The sequence below is a fragment of the Zootermopsis nevadensis genome, unplaced genomic scaffold (assembly GCF_977971745.1).
Source record: "Zootermopsis nevadensis isolate Lab colony 2312 unplaced genomic scaffold, Znev_1.0 Znev_ptg000011l, whole genome shotgun sequence".
Taxonomy (NCBI): domain Eukaryota; kingdom Metazoa; phylum Arthropoda; class Insecta; order Blattodea; family Termopsidae; genus Zootermopsis; species Zootermopsis nevadensis.
The window spans coordinates 6,271,397-6,290,334 of NW_028259143.1; the positions used below are offsets into that span (position 1 = coordinate 6,271,397).

At 39.6% G+C, this 18,938-nt stretch overlaps 1 protein-coding gene across 1 annotated transcript; it reads right to left on the minus strand.

Moving 5' to 3' along the window:
* Positions 1-3,466: 3,466 nt before the first annotated feature.
* On the minus strand, positions 3,467-17,046 carry LOC110828114 (uncharacterized). Its single transcript, XM_022060489.2, has 3 exons — positions 16,586-17,046; positions 8,473-11,723; positions 3,467-4,431 (listed from the first exon to the last, which is right to left on the minus strand). Exons 1-3 carry the CDS (start codon positions 16,589-16,591, stop codon positions 4,287-4,289), a joined length of 3,402 nt encoding a protein of 1,133 aa, XP_021916181.2. The 5' UTR covers positions 16,592-17,046; the 3' UTR covers positions 3,467-4,286.
* Positions 17,047-18,938: the final 1,892 nt, after the last annotated feature.

Here is an 18,938-nt window from a genome sequence, read left to right on the forward strand (position 1 = left end):
TTGAGAATAGGTTTGCGAGGGTTACAACTGCTCCTTATATAGCAAGCATTGTGTTTTCGAACAATATTATCTATGCTATGGGCAGGGCTTTGGTCGTAATGTGCCCCTCACTCTCATCTGTATATTAATTCCCCCTCCATATTTTCTCTTAAAGACAATTTACTTCTCCCCCACTGAAAGTTCTGAGAAGATGAAATAATGACGGATACATATCGTTGAACATAAATGTGGATTGTATATTTTCTGTCATTGTCCATAGAAACGTAAAAATATGTCTGTTTGCATTATTATGAGACGATCGTGTTTTCGCTTGCACGTTGTCATGGAGTTTGCAGACGGTAACAATGAGTTGTGTAGGCTTAAAATGCATAAAGCGCGAGAAGGGACAATACACAATTTCGATAACGCTCTTGCGACAATTTCTTTTACGGTGTCTTATTGTCTCCGTCACAGTTAGTTACTGTACTTAAATTCCTTGTTACTGTTTTTAAGTTCATGTGACTGTGTTAGTCTGCAAAGGAATCATATTAGTTTTCTCTAAAGTAATTCAACAATAAAATCAGACTTTCTTTAAAAGGAGCAGTGGGAATAAGGGAATTTCTGTTGCGGATTCTGAAAATGAAAGGGAGATTGTCACCTGACGGAAATATCCATTGTGTGAATTGCAGTTTATTCAAAATCATGTAACAACAGCAACTCTATAAAATTTGACGTAGGAAGCGTGATACCGCCCCCTCGTCCCTGCACTGCGTATTTTATTATTAAAAAGGCCAACAACTCTGCACACGAGGTACAAAGTGGCATATTTCGCTCGAATTTGGAACTCTTAACTACCGGTGTTTTTTTTTATTTGTCTCGCGTCCTTAAGTTTGTCTCCTACCTAAACCTTATTGTCCTTTTTGCTCCATGTCTCTTACACAACAAATCTGTGGAATTCAATCCCATTAAAGGACAAAGCTAATAAAAATAACATTTAAAAACTCGTTTATTATCTCCAAGAAAAAGACATAACTGCTTTTCAAATATCAGTCAATGGTGATGTTTAGACGTGTTGTCATATTAAACACTCCATGGGCAGAACAAAGAGTTAGTGAACATTAATGGCGGTGGGACAGTAATGAAGCTTTAGGATTCGGCTCCTACAATAGCCAGTGCTACTGAATAGACATTAGTATACTTAATAAATAATGTGACCGTCAGTTTATTGTTATTACTGAGCGTCGGGACGCGGTACATCGCAACGCTTATTGCCGCGACCCTTACACAAGATTCCAAACAAAGCGAATAGCAGACGACACTGGGTCCTCGGTACAAATCCCGAATAATCTTCAGACGAGCCTTGGCACGACACGACGCTGATAACCTAAATGCCGAGCGTTGCCAGGTAGTTGCCAAAATGTGTTTCTCGCAGTCTAATCCAAGTTAACACAATCTAATCGAACCTAATTTAACGATGCTGGCAATCGCTGCCACCCGTCTCGACGCGTTACGGCGTCTGGACGCCACACGACAGGACACTAGTGTACTAACGCTGAGCGTCCTGATGCCGCCATAGAATTCCGAACAAACCGAAGATAAGCCTAGGCACGTCACACGCACTAGCGCACTAGCGCACCGACGCCTAATATCGCTACGCATATCGCGGCAAAGGAGATTCAGGTTGAAATCAACATCGTCAAAAAGACGATACTGAGTGTGGCGAGACAGGTAATTGTCAACACTGCCTCCACGTACTGCGTTCTTACGTATCTGAGCAGTTCCACGTTCTAATGTTGGTTTTCTGTCTTCATGCAGTATCGGACAGCATTACGCATACTGATTACGCTGTTACTTTTTCGTGGTCATTGAAACGACGGAAAATAGTCTTCTTCTCTTTACGAACAAACCTGTGGAAGCTGAAGGCGAGTTTTGGGACAAATCTAACGTTATTTTGCAAATCACTGGCCATCTGAGTTGGGCTCCATCCGAGGTAACATGCCGAAATGAAGCTCGCAGTGTAAATGTCAAAGGACCTAAAAATATTGCTTCTTCAGTCTAAACTAGTGTACGCAGGAAACGGAATATAATCGCTAGTACGTACTCTGAGCTACCAAGTTTTCCAAGTGTGCGTATTTCACCTGTTCCATTAATAGTGTTTATTTTTCTCTCCACAGTTTCTTGGAATATTAGTAACATATAGTAGTAAGAATGCAGTAAGTGTACATGACTCTCGTTCATTAATTTATATATATATTGCTCACAGTCAGAAACGTTTTAGGTGCGTTCTCTTACCCGCCTTTCTCATATTCCTTTCATAATTCAACAAAAAAAAAACTCTGTCAGTATGTCAGTACAGTCGGTATTTTGGCCGAGATTTCAGCTAGGAACCTCAAATACAGGTTTGCTTTCATCTTATCGCGACATTCGGTTGGGTATAAAATATTATTTGGATTCCGTAACTCATTGAAGGAGCGGGACAAATAGCACGCATAGGGAGATGAATAAATCGGTTTAAAACTGAAGGGAACATACAGTCCGAAAGACGTATTCGTATATGGGAGGGTGCTATTGCAGTGGATCTTGAGGATATAAGGTTTGAGGTGGCTGCAGAATGGATTCAAATTGGTCAGCATAAGGATATTTGCAGTCTCTTGTTTTTTCAGAAAATGCGAACTATTTCTCGATAAATCTCGTTATTTTAATAAATTTCATAAAAATGTGCAATATAGATTTGAACACTAGAGAAGGATAATTATACAGTGAGTTTATTGTAATAGCGTAGAAAGTTGAACGTCAAGTTACATATATAGCTTAATACTAATTGATATATGCTAAAGGTTAGCGTATTAAATACTTACTTACATAATTAACTAAGAATGGTCATAACTTAAACGTTCCTAAATAGTTTTAACAGCCAAAATAGAAAAAAATTACAATAGGCCCTGCGTGTAATTGTCCAGCTAGCTAGCACTAGGTTACGCTTTTTCAGGCCTCAGTCTGAAAGTTAAACAATATTACATGCTGCTTTAGGACCCAAGATTCATATTTCATGTAATTAAGCGAACTATCACTTCAGCGTTAAGTTCATGTCTTAATTGAATAATCACATTTGTATAGCCTGCGTCTTTGAATCAATATACCTGATTTTTAGTAAATGTCATAATACTTTTTGTTTCCTAAACTTTTAGGACATATACATATTTACCCTTGTAGAGTATCGTAGACGATGATAATGTTGATCATGATACCACACCCTAATTTAAAATAATTATTTTTAAATTATCGCATCTTGAACGAATTAATGGATAGATTAACGATAAAACCTGAGTATTAAGTGCTACAAAGTAACAACTAAACTAAATTTAAAGTTGAATATTTTTCAATTAAATCTTCCTGTTATAAAAGTAAGAACTCTGTTCACATTGATGTAATATTCGTGAGAATATGAAGCCGGGTATTAAAGTACATTATTTCAAATAACACAGAATTAAAAGAAAACGTTTTATTGGTTTAAAAAGAAGTACATACACAATAACGTTTTATAAACATGCAATATAACATGAATCATATTTTAATATTATGAATGTGTAATTTTGGTAATTTAATTAACTTGTATATAGAAAAATAACAGCGGTCGAATAATTTAACCTTCGGAAGTTTATATGTAGTAAAATATATAAAATTTCTTTTTATTTTACATAACTCCGGCTGCTTTCCATTGTAGTGTCGTATTGACTACAAAATCAATAACTCTGATTTGTAAGTCCAACGGGCAAGTGTAGTACATGTTTCGATTTTTGGGAACCTAACAATTATACTCCACGCAGTCATTTTACACATAGTCTATGTGTCTAATGCTGTGTGAACTTGTAGCTAGATGTCTACAGATCCACATGATGTTACACCCCAGAAGACCAATACTGATAATGTGTACACAGTTTGCTGGGATACGTCTGTTCTTAGATCATCCGCATTACAGTACATTCTCGATTATTCGACCGAAACGGGATCGAAGAACGGTTCGATAATCGAAAATCACTTGTTTCGCGGCCCACACTGCTGCTTCATCTGCATACATTCAGTCAACTACTGATATGCTTGGGCGGCGATAATTTATACACTAATCGTGTTCGAGTTTATAGGCAATGACCCTAACACGAAATTTTATTATGGCATAATTTCGCAAGTTACACAAAACTCCTTGCTTATATTTTTGCATTCACTTCGGACAAAAATTAATCGTCTATCTGGAGTTCAAGACCCCTTCTTCTTGTCATCTTTTCACTGCGTTTCTGCCGGTTGCTTGTCTATCTCGGACCGGGTCCTTGGGTGGGTGTGTCAACCCTACTGTGGTCCACAGCGCCGAGACAAATGAACTCGGAGCAGTCATGCCTCTTTACAGCATCCATGACGTCACTTAGGTGATATGACACAGCTTCATTGGGTTGGATCCTGCAACAATAACAGATTTATTTTACAGAATGTACATGGCAACAAATTTTAACAACAGGACTTTGACGTCGTTTTATTTGAAATAAGTTTCTTTTTATGTCATTATTAAATCCCTATCGAAATGACTTCTATTATTGAGTAGGCTGATAAAAAACTTGCATTGTTTACAGTCATCTGTTTCATACAAATACCATATGTGGTAGAGTTTTCTATTGCATAACAAGATTGTAACGCCGGTTTATTCCATTTTGCTATAAACAATAGATTAAACTTGATGTGTTACTTAAGATCTCTGTTTCGTGCTTCAAAATATAAATAAACGACGTTGCATAGTGAATTTGACTTTACTGCACCTTTATAAAATCATGTTGGTTGATGCAAGCATAAGGCAGTCGGTATAATTATTTGATTACTCCCGTCCACGTCCACATAAACTTAAACAATTATTAATCAAGATGCTGATTTAACTGCAGCACACAACAATATGCTGCAGTTAAAGTTTTCGGTACAAAAGCTTATTACGAATACTTTAGAAGTCTTTGCCTGTTCTCTCCCTAGAGATTTCGCTGCGCGATGCGTTGTTACATTGTTTTCTTTTAAGTGAAAACGTCAGTATATAAAGTTTCTGCTTATGCTTTCATCATCACGTTGCTATCCGCTTAACGACCTGCGTCTCTGATATGCGGAAATGGAAACTTGATAATGTTAGTTTTGAGATTTTCACTGCTGTGAAAGTGTAGGTTAGACGTCATGTAGTATTAAAGGCGGTTATTAACGTTTCGAAGGCACGAATAGCTTCATATCCAGGGTAGAAGTGAGTCGAGTTGGAGTGTGGATCTGTTATACAGGAAGTATGACCAATAGAAACAGGAGGAAAGGAACAGTAGAGGAGGAACTGCCCTGGGAAGGGCAACTTCCAAGCTGTGCTCCAAAAAATTCGACCTTCAGTCAAGACCCTACACAGGTGTATCTTATAAGATCACGGGCAGAGGAAGACTAATGGAAGAGCGCGCCTTGTCCGTAGACAGAGTCATAGCGAAGAATGTATTTACGATATACATATTAATTAAAAATTTTAGTACATATTTCCATTCTTGTTACATAATGAAGTTGCAGTTTTGTCTTCTAGCAGCCTCCGAAGGTTACTGCCATGACGTAGAGGCGCTTTCGTGTGTAGTGCGGATTTTTAGGTCTTTCGTGTAATCATGTGGGCTTTGTATCACTTTCGTTCTGCATCGATGTCGGGGCTCTGTGGGTCACGAAACTGGGGAAAGTTCTGTCGTCACCGCTACTCAGCAGGTATGTGTGTGGTAGGAGTTCATGGTCGGGTGGAAGCATCAGTTAGCACCTACCTACAGCTTTCTTTTGTGCAGAGAAGACAGTGGTGGCCAAACTTCCACACGTCACTGATTTAAGAATGGATAAATTCATGCATTCAACCCTGCCTTAATCATCATTATAATTATCGACTACATTATGCAAATTGCTCTTTGTATGTTCAGATTTCAAGGTTTTCTTGTTGTCCGTTGCATCTCCTATCTGCATTTCGGTTAGTATCTATACAGCTCTGGAATTTAGTTTTCAGGCATTATTTTCAATTTTATTTTGTTAATATCTGTTCTTTAGCTGACTAACTCGGTGGAAAAGATCTCTACATGAGAAGCTAATATTCGCTCGGTTAGCTAAGGAATTCCCTGTCTGTTATGGAATGCGAAGGTTCAACACCATCTTCACAAGAGCCCGCCACCGGTCCCTATCCTAAGGTTGATAAATCTAATCCAAACCACATTACCCAGAGATTCTCTATAGCTTTCTTCAGTGATTCCAGTCTAATACCGAGAGAATAGTACAAAGATCAGCAACTCCTTCCGTCAACTTTCTTATTTCTGCAGCTTTCGCTGATGTACCGGTTCAAGATTAATTCTGAAATTATGAATTGTATAGAGCCATTTAGTAGGATTCCTGCAGTGGGGGACTGACACGTCACGGGGTCTCTGCCTACACAGGACAGCAACCATACAAACCCGAATATATGTAGACCCTAAATATTTTTTCAGGATTCGAACCCACTGAACCATTTTCAGCCACGGTGATAAGAACTTTACGAAGTAACTGTATTTTATTCTCCTCACAGAATCACTCTAAGTGACGTCTATAATTGATACAGCGACGATAAATAAGCGTCGAACCTGGTTGTCTCTCTTGTGTTCTATAAAGAGATTGAGAGAGTCCGTTAACTATGTGCCACAAACGGCTCGTATAGGCCACTTGGCCATGACTGGGCTAAGATTACGGAGAAAGTTGAAAGCGACTATGGTTGGACTCTTCTTTTGCTTCGTGAGGCTGACTGACCCAGATGCCAGCACGAAGAACAGCCCAGTCACAAACATTTTCACCTTAAGCACAGGTGCATCTTTTTCCTTTCATAATATATTGGAAATTTTCGTATGTGGAATGAGCTTGTAGCTCATAAGTCCATGTAAGGAAGTGTAGGCCGACTACAGAATCTCGAAAATTGAATTTCTCTTCAAGGATGCAATTAATTATAATCTCATAGATCTTTATAAAAGCAATGCAGAGGACTTTTATCGTCTTACACTTTATCCGACGCTATCGGTCGATAATGACGACACAAAACGCCGTTGTCAGTTACTTATTGCCTGATTTTTTTAAATGAATCGTGTATCAAATTAATAAATCCCAATGGTGATTATAACACGTGTTTCAATAATCAGTAACGCAGCATTTTGAATTTATGTGTTTCGTGTCAGTCTGAGTGTAAACAGGAATTGCTTCCTTAAAACAGCATTAACTAGTCGATTTTTGTATTGGTTAAGTTTTTTTATTTTCTTTGATGTACGCACTGAATTATTAATTGTATTATTTGGAATAACTTCTGCTTCAAAGGGCTAATATTCACACCACATATGTAGTAATTTAAGATAAATTGAATAAGAATATATTCTGGGTTAGAAATCGATCGAAATGGGCGGATAATATAGCAAGCTTGAGTGATACAAGAAATTCATCTGAAGAGAAGGAACATATACTCGCAGATTGGTCAGTAATAATGAAATTGATAGAAAATAAATAGCGCGGGAAGGTAGTGACTGAATATGGCTGGTTCAGAATGGTTTCCTGTGGTGGGCTCTAGTGTCACGTTGATAAACCATAAGGTTCCGTAAAGGGAATGTAATTTATCACCTAGATGATAGACCGTTAGCATTTAAAGAAATTTGCTCCATGTTGTTACAGGAGTTCATCTGCATGCTAGGGGTCGGTTGGGTATTGTGAGGTATTCAATATCCATTACAGTAATTTCTCCGTTATTGATCTCATAATGAAAATATCACTTCGGCTAAGAAATAATCCATGGACGTTACCGGACTTACGATACTCCGTTTACTCTCTCCTATAGATTGTCCCATAAACCTGGAACCATAGAAAATATCAGAATATTGAGAGAGTTATTAACAAGAAACGTTCTACGGCTTCGCTAACTTATGCAACTTCGAGATCACTGTCATCTTCATGTAGGCCTATCATTACTTCCACGTGCTCGTATTTGCTTATTGTCATCACACAACTGGGGCAAAGATAAAAAGTGTACTGCACGTGGCTCCAGACTTACGAAACACACCCGTAGGATAAATTTTAAGCAGTCTAGGAGTCTGAAATTAGACTAAACCTGATGTTCTGTAACGTATATGCCATGAAAAAATGTAAGTGGACTAAAAATTAGAGTGTAAAATACTGTAATATTTATACGTATATACGCATATTCAAGGAGCATAGATTTCTTATCCGTTTATGCCATTTCCCTTCGAATCTTCCATACGTACTGAATTTTAGTGACAGAAGAGTTTAAGTAAATTTAAGTTGTACGTCAAGATCTCACATTTTACTTAATTTTGGTGCAAAACTTCTGAGATGGGCAATTCGAAACGACCTTCGTGTCATTCTATATCAAGTTTGTATAAAAGTTATATCACTTCATTTGAATTAGCTATTGAATATGATAAATATTTAGATATAACTTACAGGGACAGAAAGGTGGCCATCTTCTTCTCCATAAGCATGAGAGCATCAGCTGGCTGGTTCACCATGACGTCACAGAAGATCTTCTTAGCACACGGAGTTTTGTTCCAATCACCCCTGTGATTATCTAGCCTAGCCATACTGGCCAGTATATTTCGTTGACTTGACTCAAAGTTGTACAGAATATTGTCCAAATACTGTTCTCCTTCTTCCAGCCTTGCAGCAACATCTTCTTTGTTGTATGATTGGCTAGAATCGTCTGAAGATCTCTTTGATATAGTATGACGAGAAAAAACAGGTAACTGCCGCGTTGTTGCATCGTCGATGTCATGCCCAGACCTCTTCTCCAGTCTGTGCTTGTATGTATGAGATTTTTCTTCCTCAACAATGTCAAAGGGGCCTAGAGATCCCTCGGCTAATTTGTGGGCTATATCTTCAAGAATTTTTGGATTTAATTCTCTCTCCCTTCTAAAATTTGTGTTTGATAAGTCCATTTCCTGCAATGAAATTTGTTGGCGACTATGATAGTCGGGATCTTCTTCGACCACAAAAATTACGCCGTCATTTAGCGACCTTTTGGTCTTGGCCTGCCCTTCATTGGAAGTAATTCTATCCCTATCAGCAGCCCATTGTCCTTTTTTGAGATTTTGATTCCCATCTTGAGTAGGCTCTTCTGTTACAATCCAGCTGCCTTGTCGGTGTCCAACACCTTCTTGTTTAGCTATCGTTCCAACAATAGATTCTATGGTTTTTCGTTCTTGATCATCCTGATTTACAATGTCGTAAGCTGTAGACCAAACTTGGCGACCAGTTGCTTGCTGCATCTTTTCACTCTTTCCTGAGTTCATGTTTCTAACCAACACCCAAGTTCCTTCTCCTGCTAAATCTCTTGATTTCTTTAAACTTCTAATGGCATCGACTATTTTAAAGTCGTCTTGTTTTGTAGAATCACCAGTAACCGTCCATTGTATTTGTTTATCTCTCAAATTTCTTTCTGAATCTTCCTGGCCTCTACTTTTTGGTCCGTCGTTCAGAACTCTGGCGGCATTTTCAAGAACCTTCCTTTGTTCATCTGGGTTTTTAAACTCCTCAGCAACGACCCAAGTTCCTCCTTCGCGTGTCGACTCCCTGTCACTCAGATTCTTCATGATACTCTCGAGGGCTCTTTTATGTTCCGCCTCCAATTCCTGAGAATCGTCTTCCGGGATACCAATTCGACGCTTCATTACGTCGACATCAAGGAATCTGCCAACGGCTACTGCACCTAGTCCGAGAGCTGCTCCTCCAGCTACAAGCCCCAGAGCCGGAAGCAATACAGGGTACGCAGCAACAGCACTGCCAACCTTGTCTTGTATTACGTTTCGGTTACTTTCGCCTGCAAAACCAAGGTTGTAAGAAATTTTGTGTGTGGCTTCCACGAGTGGTTCGACAACTGGACGTGTAATATCGTTAACCTTTTCCATGCTTGTCTGGACATGTTCCCTAATCGTATCTCCGATGCGTTCCCAAAACGGCCTCTCTTGGGTCATGTGAGCATGGATTGTGTAATGACCACTTCCGAACGGATATCTCGAATATCCTGAGCCTGCAATTGGGCCTTTGTGCCTGTTCTGACTTTCTTTACTCTGGTCAGAATACACAGTGTTGTATGTGGTGTAAGGATAACGTTTGATGTACTTGTCATTTGCTAGGCCGTATGAATCGTCGGATGTTTGTTGTTCGTGGAAATAAGCAAGAGAGCTTTTAGGCCACGGTGTAGAGCTGCTTTCAGAGGAGAATTTTTCTTTATCACTGCTAGATCTCTTATACACACTGGGGTCCGCAGTGGTAACCTCGGCCTGTTCTTCGTTTCTTTGCATTCCCGGCTCGTAGGCGTATGGGCTTCTGTCGCTGTGTATGTCCTGCGCAAAGTAAGCGAGCGTCAACGGATTAGCTTTCTCTCCGTCACTCTTCTCGCTGTTCTGTTTCGACTCGTCCACTTCTTCGACTTCGTCGTTTTTGCGCATTACTTTTGCAGGCTGGACACCAAGTTCTGGATGAGCGTATTGAAGTACCGGAGTACGAACTCCTTCCTCGAATGACACTCTGGATATCTTGGAAGTAGGAGGTGTGTATAGGAGCGATGTTGGATAGATGGGAGAGCCAGGGTAATGTAACGCTCTGGCCTGTGACTCAGAGTCACTAGTACTTCGTCCACTTTCGTTATCCTGAATTAGATCCGATCTGGACACAGGGAAACTAATCATGCGAGCTCTAGGTGAAACATTTCTGAGCCGGCCGGCCTCACGTTGATTTACAGTATTGATATATTCCAGGATTCGCGAGTGGGTATCGCTGGCATACGGATAATTGTATTGGTTCTTTTTCTTTGCGGCGTGTTCAAGGTATAGCAGTGGTTGCGTTGGACTTGAGCCTTCCGTTATTTTCTTATTTGATGATGGATGTTCAAAGTGCACTGTGGCTTTTCTTGTAATTTCTTGTTTATCTCCTGAATCAACTTTGTTACCTGATTTGTCATAAGGGACCAAGATACCGTTAATAACTCTAGCATTTCTCCATGTCTGCCGATCGGATTCATCGTCAGGCATCCGAACTCCGTGGATTACCGGAATACCGTCGGAGTCAACATGCATGACACTCCTTCCTCGCTTCCAGTAGTCTTCCGCTCTCTGTTGTTCTCCTTTAATATTTATCGGCGACGATCTTACATAAACTGGAGGTGGAACATTAATTGTCTTCTTCTCTCGGTTGTTTCCTTCGTTGTGGTCCTTAACAGGTTCTTCCAGTGATGTCGATGGACGTAAGTCCTTAGGTGGTGCAATGATATCAATTACGTCTTCTGTGAATTTGCCACTCCGTTGATGATCTTCATCTTCAATTAAGAACCCCGTAGATCTAAATGTAACTGGAGACGGGACGTTTGATGACGCAACATTCTTTGATTTTCCTTCCCGATTTGCTTCTTCGAGGACGTTGATCGCAGACGATGTAATGGACACTGGAGGCGGCAAAGCAAGATTGGACTTGCCGCCGCGTTTCCTCACAATTAGCGTGGCGATGTCTCCGGTTCGAGTGCGCACATTTACAGTTTCCGTTGAGTCGGGATCCAGACTTCTTGCCACGTGGAGTGCCGTCCGTGTGATCTGCACTTTTGGAATCTTCGCCGATGTTGTTGCCGTTTGCGCGCCTTCGTCTTCAGCTGCTGATGCCAACGCGCATATCAGGCCGATGATTACGTACTGCATCGCGTTATTCTGTAACATAGTAATGACAGTGGTTTTATTCTCTGTTCTATGGCTGCATAAATGTTACTTTCAAAGCTGAAAGAAAACCAACTTAAGAGTTATGAAAATAATTAATCAACTCCATGGAGCAGCGTCCTTCTTGAGAAGATCGCTCGACTGGGGAAGAAATTTCCCGCCTTTCATTGCCATATTTACTATTAGTCATTCGTACCTACTTTGGGCAGGAAGAAACCAGTTCACGCCCTCGTGGTTTATTTATTTAAAATATATTTTAATAATATCCTCCTATATACTTTTAGGCATTTTAAGTGTTTTCGCCCTTTCAGGTGTCCCGACCAAAGCTTTGTGCTTTGGGTGTCACAATTGGTATGTTATCTTTCCTTGAGGTTTTTATATTAAATTTTTATATGAATTTCTCATTTATTCCGATTGTTTTGCTTATATCCCGCCCAAATCATCTCCCATTCCTTTTGGGGCCAAATTGTTCCGCGAAAAAATACTTCGGGAAAGTGTCGTAAACAAATAAGAAGGTTACTTTAATGACTGGAAGTGATTCCTTAACTACATATTTCCGTTGAAGTGTGAACATATGAAATAAAATAAACGAGGACACGCTCTGAAAGTATGTAGTCATTTTTACGTTTATGTTTTTCGTTAAATTGTGTGGGCCTGTACGTTACTGTAATAGATACGCCATTGCGACGGAACCTCCTGAACTTTGCCTACTTCTAAAATGTGTAACATCTGTGAAGGATGTCCTGTTATGTCATGCGAATTTTCTCTTTGGCGAATAGGACTTGGTGTACTGTTTCAAACCCTGATTATAACGTGTGCTTAAGACACTATAAATACATAGTTTTCCGCTCTGCTTACATCGAGTTCAGTTTTTATTGCTACCCAAATACTTGTGTGAACATCTTAAGTATTCTTGCCCAGTCAGACCGGTATATGAAGGCTTCTTTCGCTCACGCTGTTTAGCCCAGTTGCTCTGCTTTCAACTGATTGCCACGTGCTTCTTCTGTCCTGCTGTCGACATGCAGTACGTTAGTCCGGAGGCTGTAAACTGGACAGATAATTATGTATATGTTCGTCCTGATAGAGGTGAATGAAGAGCGGTGTAACTGATTAGTGCCCTTCGCTCTGGACCGCTCAGTTCATTCCATCCTGCTACCATCAGGATGAATGCTACAATAAATAATGAAACCCAACCAGCTATACTGATGAGGCATCACCTGAGCCACGAGCCTCAGGAGACACCGTTCTGCCTTCAGGCATCCAGTTTTAACTTTAAGTGATATTAGATTTGTCAAAAAATCATCTTAGTCTCAGTATAAAAGATAAAATAAATAGTTGCAAACAAATGGAAAGAAGAAAAGAAACAAAATTGTATACAGTAAGAATTCAGTCCGTACCGCAAAGAAAAATGTGTCACCATTACAAAACTCAACTTGTTAACGCTGTTTGAGGAAATAATCACTGCTTACCCAAATGGCAAAATCTCTTAAAAGTCCTTCCATATGTAAGACTGCTAAGGTCCTTCAAGGACTGCAGAGGCACGGAGTAAGAGAATTACATTTTCTTCATTCTGCTCACTACAAAATTTGAAATGAGACTGCCTTGTTTTTCTTTAGGCACTATGTGTAGTTCCTGCTTAATAATAAGCCTGGTTTTACGCCAGTGTGCTCAATAAAAACATAGTGTGCAATAACATGAAAATATGAAACTGTGTGGCGTTAAAAGTGGCACTTCGGTACACAAACCTACATGACGGAATTAACACATAATTATTAGAGCTTGGCTTTCTGTTCTGTGACCCCACTTAGTGAAGGCGGGATTACATTAGGAATACTTGTTACGTTAGTGTAAATGTAGTTCGTAGTATTTGGTAGGTGCTGATTACGACTGTCGTGCCGGAAACTGGCTGTAGTGACAATTCTCGTAATGCCTCAAGCCATACAAACAAACAAACAAACAAAGTCACCGCCACTGGCTACCTTGCCATTCTTCCCAATTCATTATTTACAGTTATCCACCCATTCGGTGCCGAGAAATTGAAATGGCGTCGACAGAGAACTCAGATCCCCATCCCCCAGTTTAGAATTGTTACGGAATCTTTGCTGGTCTCCATCTTTACTACGAAAATTACCGTAATAGCAAACATAATATCAGGACACTACACTGATTAAGTATTTCCATGGAACATACTCTTCTTTGAGAAACTCACAGTCGAATAGGTAAGAAAATAATTCTCCTCCTTTTGTGGAAGAATATTTGCCGTGTCTTTTACGACCTAGAAATGTTTATAAAGCGTCGGGCTCGTGATTAAAATTCATTAGAAAATCATTAATTTGTGACTTCCCGGAGTTTATAAGAAATTATAAGCAGGTTCGTGTTTTCTTTGGGGTTTTTATACTGATTTAATTCGTGCTCAGATGTAGTGCAGTTAAGTTGTTTTGCGCATTTTAATGTTAAAAGCCTCACTTTTAAGACTTAGTGAATTTTAATAAATGAAGTCCTTGGATGCAACAGTATCACAGTAATAAAAGCATTGTCTGTTTGGATGCGTCGAGCAGACACGGATTGCTTACGTCTTGTACGCGTAACAAACAAATAAACATTCAAGCGAATGGTTTTCTAGTGGGTGTTAAATTTCACATCCCCTCCGGAAATAATGAAACTTAGAGGTCGTAGACCTACTTTCTCTTACAAACAGTAGAGTACAGACCACTAGGGCAATTGACCACAACGACGCGTATTAACAACATGGTCTATTTTACTGTTCTCTTTCTTCTAGATTATTTAATTTAACTGTACGAAGTACACAAATCGAATGAGATAGTGAATGGATATTCGTGATCTGTCTGGCGATGCTAGAGACACGAGCTTACTGATTGCCTTTTGCATTCAAAGCATAGCTTGCGCGTGATTTCTTTCGGTAGCCAGGAAGTAATGGAAGTGGTTGCTAGCAACACTTAGAAATTTCAATGAGGATATAAAGAAGTAAAGCAAGGAAGCAGCAGAGATGCAAAGGAAAGAAACAAATAAGAAAGAGGAAAAAGACACACTCTGGATATGTCTATTCAAAAACAAATGAATAAAGATGGGATTAGAAAAAGAAATAAGCATTGAGGTGACGATGAAACAGGGAAGGAAATTAATAAGGGCAAAAGGAATTAAATTTAAAATTGTATCCCGTAGCAAACAAATAATGACTGAAAGAAAATATCAAGGAAGAAAAGATCGAATTGAGGAAGGGAATGAAGTGAGAAAAAAAGCGTACGTGTGGAAGAACTAAACTGCATTAAGTCTCTAGTTCGCCATTGAACAATATGAAGCCAGAAACTAGGCTAGTGTTCGACCCAGTAGAATGTGTAATGTCTGAGGCTGAACCTGCTAATAATTTTGTTACGTACAAGAATGTCCGCTCCTGCTGTGATGGTGCACAGTAGCCGGTCAACGAACCCGCTCCTCTTGCAGCCACAACAACGCATTGCTGACTTAGTGACTTAAATTTTATTTCTGTCAAACCATCTATTTCTATATTTGCATATCCACTCGTTAGATAATATTGAGTGAAGTGTTTTAGTTTGAGAGGCTGTTGAGTCTAAATATGAGCCTCATTACTCTGTTTTCCGAAGACACTCTACCTAGGCCTATATGGACTATGCAACTGAAATCCGACATTTGAATTTCTCGCGTCCGTAAAGATGTCGATTGTGTATCCTGAAGATGGAGGCGATACTTTCCTCCGAAATACTAGTAAACGTCTATAAGACCACACGGCAAACACAACTTAAAACCCACATTCGACATATGGAGTTTAGGTGTCTTCATTAAAATAACGTAAGCATCAAGTGCTTATCAGTATTAATTAGTATATAAAATTTCAAGGACCGTAATTTTGTTTACATTAGAGGACCTAAAGTATAGAAAAAGTGGATAGCTTTTTGTGACGAATATTTTCGTATATTTTCCTATGTTTAGTAACTTAGCCCATAGATACCATTACATTGGCACAGACCCATCATAAGCACATTTCTGCATGTGACATCAATCCTCTGGTGCCCCTGTACTCAAAACAGAGCCATAATGAGTTAAAGCGATTTAATTAGCATAGTACTGTGGAGAGAAAATGACTTAGCCCGAAGGTCCTCTGCTCATTAAGAGTGCCTGGTCAAACAGAAATATTAGGGCGTGCCAAGAAATGGGGAAGTAATTAAGTGTTCACCATTATCTGTGCTGATATTATTATGTAGGCTAGTATCCAAATTGCTTATTTTTGTAGCACGATATATGTAATTATCGTAGTTTTTTCTTCTAGAGTAACAAGGGCTTGAGTCAAAAGTGATTTGTATTGACTACAACCAATACTACTGAGCATGCATGAATTATCTCAACCTGATTAATGTCAAATTAAAATAGTTTTGTTATAAATTATGTTTTAATGACTGGTTAAATTCTGCAGATTCTTCATGGATTAGGAATTAAAATCGCATGTTTCCATACAGAGGGATTAAGATGTTTCTGCACTCAAACACCTATATATGAAGGCGACGTGTAACAGAGAACGTTAGCAACCCCAATACTAGATGGATGGCTTCATGCTCTAATCACTTTACCCCCAAAACAATTTAGATAGGGGGCAGGTTCCCCGGGTCGGTTTTGACGTGGTGATGAAGAGAAAAATTCTTCTGCCGGGAATCGAACCCCTGCAGCCCAATCTCTAATCAGTCACTGTACTGAATGATATACCCTGGTGTATGATCTAATCGGCCAGTTGGAATGTACTTTAATTCTAAACAGAGAAGAATCAGTACATTAGCATGTATTCTTACATATTTTGTTATGTAATAATTTTATTACTAACTTACCGACATTATGTGTTCTTTGGGTCTTTCTTGGTCTTCGTCTTTAAGTAGGCGTGTTTCGTCTTCCTGTTTAGAGTAGGATGTGTCAAAGTATATGATGCTCTCGAGATATAATAAGCTCCACTCCCAGACACGTGTTCTTCTTAACTATTTACTTCAGTGGTTGTCACTTGGCTGAATGCAGATATTTCATGATCCTGTTTGTTTATTTTCTTTGCTAACTTCACTGTTTGGATTCCTACATCAGTACTTTATAAGTCATGTGATGTGTATTGAATTCAGTAGCGATAAAAACTGTTTCAGAACTGACGAGAAATAATTGATTTTCATGAAACTCCTAAAGAATCACTTTGTCTAGTGATACTAACGAATGCCTAATGACTGATGACCTTTATTTAACGACGTCGCGCCGGCAGAGAACAATACTAAAGCAGACAACTTCGCAGTGTAAGTATGAATGAAGACAGGTCTGGTTAAAACACCTCCTCAAACCCCTCTCTTTCATACTTCTCCTCCTGGTGTGGCAGTGAAGTTAGATCCAGTATCAACAGCTCCGCTTCTTTTCATCCTTCCAGGGATTTCCAAATCGACTCTTATTTACTGAACGAGACGTTGGGCAAACCAGTAGTTTCTGGACCTCTGGGATTACCTGTGAATTACAATTTACACTAGAAGATTGCAGTCTTGTGGGTTGTTGCGCCATCTAGTCTCGTTGAATTTTACCTACGTTTCACAGGTGATTGCTGCCTCCTTCATCAGGGCCTGATAATGAAGGCAGCAATTACCTCAAAACGTCAGTAAACTTCTACCACACTACAGAGTGCAATAACTCAGAAACGTCGCCTTCATATTAGCCGCCGTGAGAACCTGAAATCTCACATTTTAACCCATTTTGTAACATGCCACATTTTAAATTAAATTTTAGTTAATTAAATAATCTTTCCTTGGGAATCGTGACACGCTTATTAGCCCATAATCGTATCTGCCCTTAGCGCTCACGTACATTTGATTCTCGATTTGTAACATCGTACAGACGGGCAGAACAATTCTGGTAGGCGCTCTGTAGAGATGTGAATTCGCCTACAAATTATTAAATTATAATCAGCCTCGAAAGATTCTAGTATATATTCTGAAAACAATGAATGTGAAACTTTAATGTTAGTTTAACGTTGCGAACGTCTGCGGTAAAGATGGCATAAAAATCTGTTAATGTTGGAATGATTTGTAAAGGATCAGTTAGGAAGCGAATGTTCCGACGTTCTCATAGAGGCATGTTCACAGTACGGTGCATGATAACCGTGGAGACAGCATGACGTCATGTGTTTGGTAAGGGGAAACATCATAAAGCTTAGAATGGTTTTGGACACCCTTGGTCTACCCGCTCTCACACTTGTTCATCCACCGCTCCGAAGCTGCGACAGCACTAACCTACTTTCCTTTCCTGACCTACATGGCCATCTTGCTTACTAGGGTATATGAACTCTTCATACGCACTCTGCTAGGCTTCGACTGTCTGCAGTTTGTTACATCGCTCGGGTGACTGCAGAAATGTCATTCGTTGAATTACTGTTCCGTTCTAAAGACGCGCTTTTGTTGCCAAAAACACAAATGTTGTTTTTTCCTACGCCAGACTTAAGCCTCTCAGCCATTAGTCTATTTACAAGGCGACAAGTGTCAGTCGTTTTTAGCGAACAGGGGGCACAACGAGTAGGCCACTAACTTCGCCCCCCTTTTACAAACATCCATGCCTTACCTAAGAAACCTAACCTAACTTAAAATAACCTAAACCAACGTAACCCGAAACGCAACCTAACCAAAATTAACTAATACTAATCTAACTTCAACTAATCCTAACTAACCGACAACACAAGATCAAACACACCGCCTAAGGACTTCCACAGAACCTTTCCAGGAGTTCTCCAAAAAATATCCAGCACTTCTCCAGGAATTCTCCAACACTTCTCTATGACTCAAATATTTACGTAAATCTTAAAATGGACTTCTCCGGCACTAACCTAGGACTTATCCAGAATTTTTCGTGTAGGTCCTTTCCATGGTAAGCCTCTTCAGCCACAATGTTTTAACCACTAAAAGATTATGCCTTTGTGGCATCGCCATTTGTCTTTGATGGCCTTTTAACCCTTTAAACCCCAGTGGTAATTGTACCACCAGAGTCAACAGTCAGTAACTCTTTATTTTGCATTTTGCGATTATTTTTTAACAGTGTTAAACAGTTGGTCTTTGGAATGGAGAACTGTCGTCTTTTCTTTGTGTTAGGGGCTGAATTCTTCGAACCAATCATTCATAACTGCAGACCAAGTCAACTGCTTCCTACACGAAATGAACATTCCGCTAG

Bases quoted from the DNA above. Each gene is read 5' to 3' on its own strand.
- LOC110828114 (XM_022060489.2), bottom strand. The intron at 4,432-8,472 runs GTAAGTTATATC...TTATTGTTGCAG, and splicing joins ATGGCCACCTTTCTGTCCCT to GATCCAACCCAATGAAGCTG.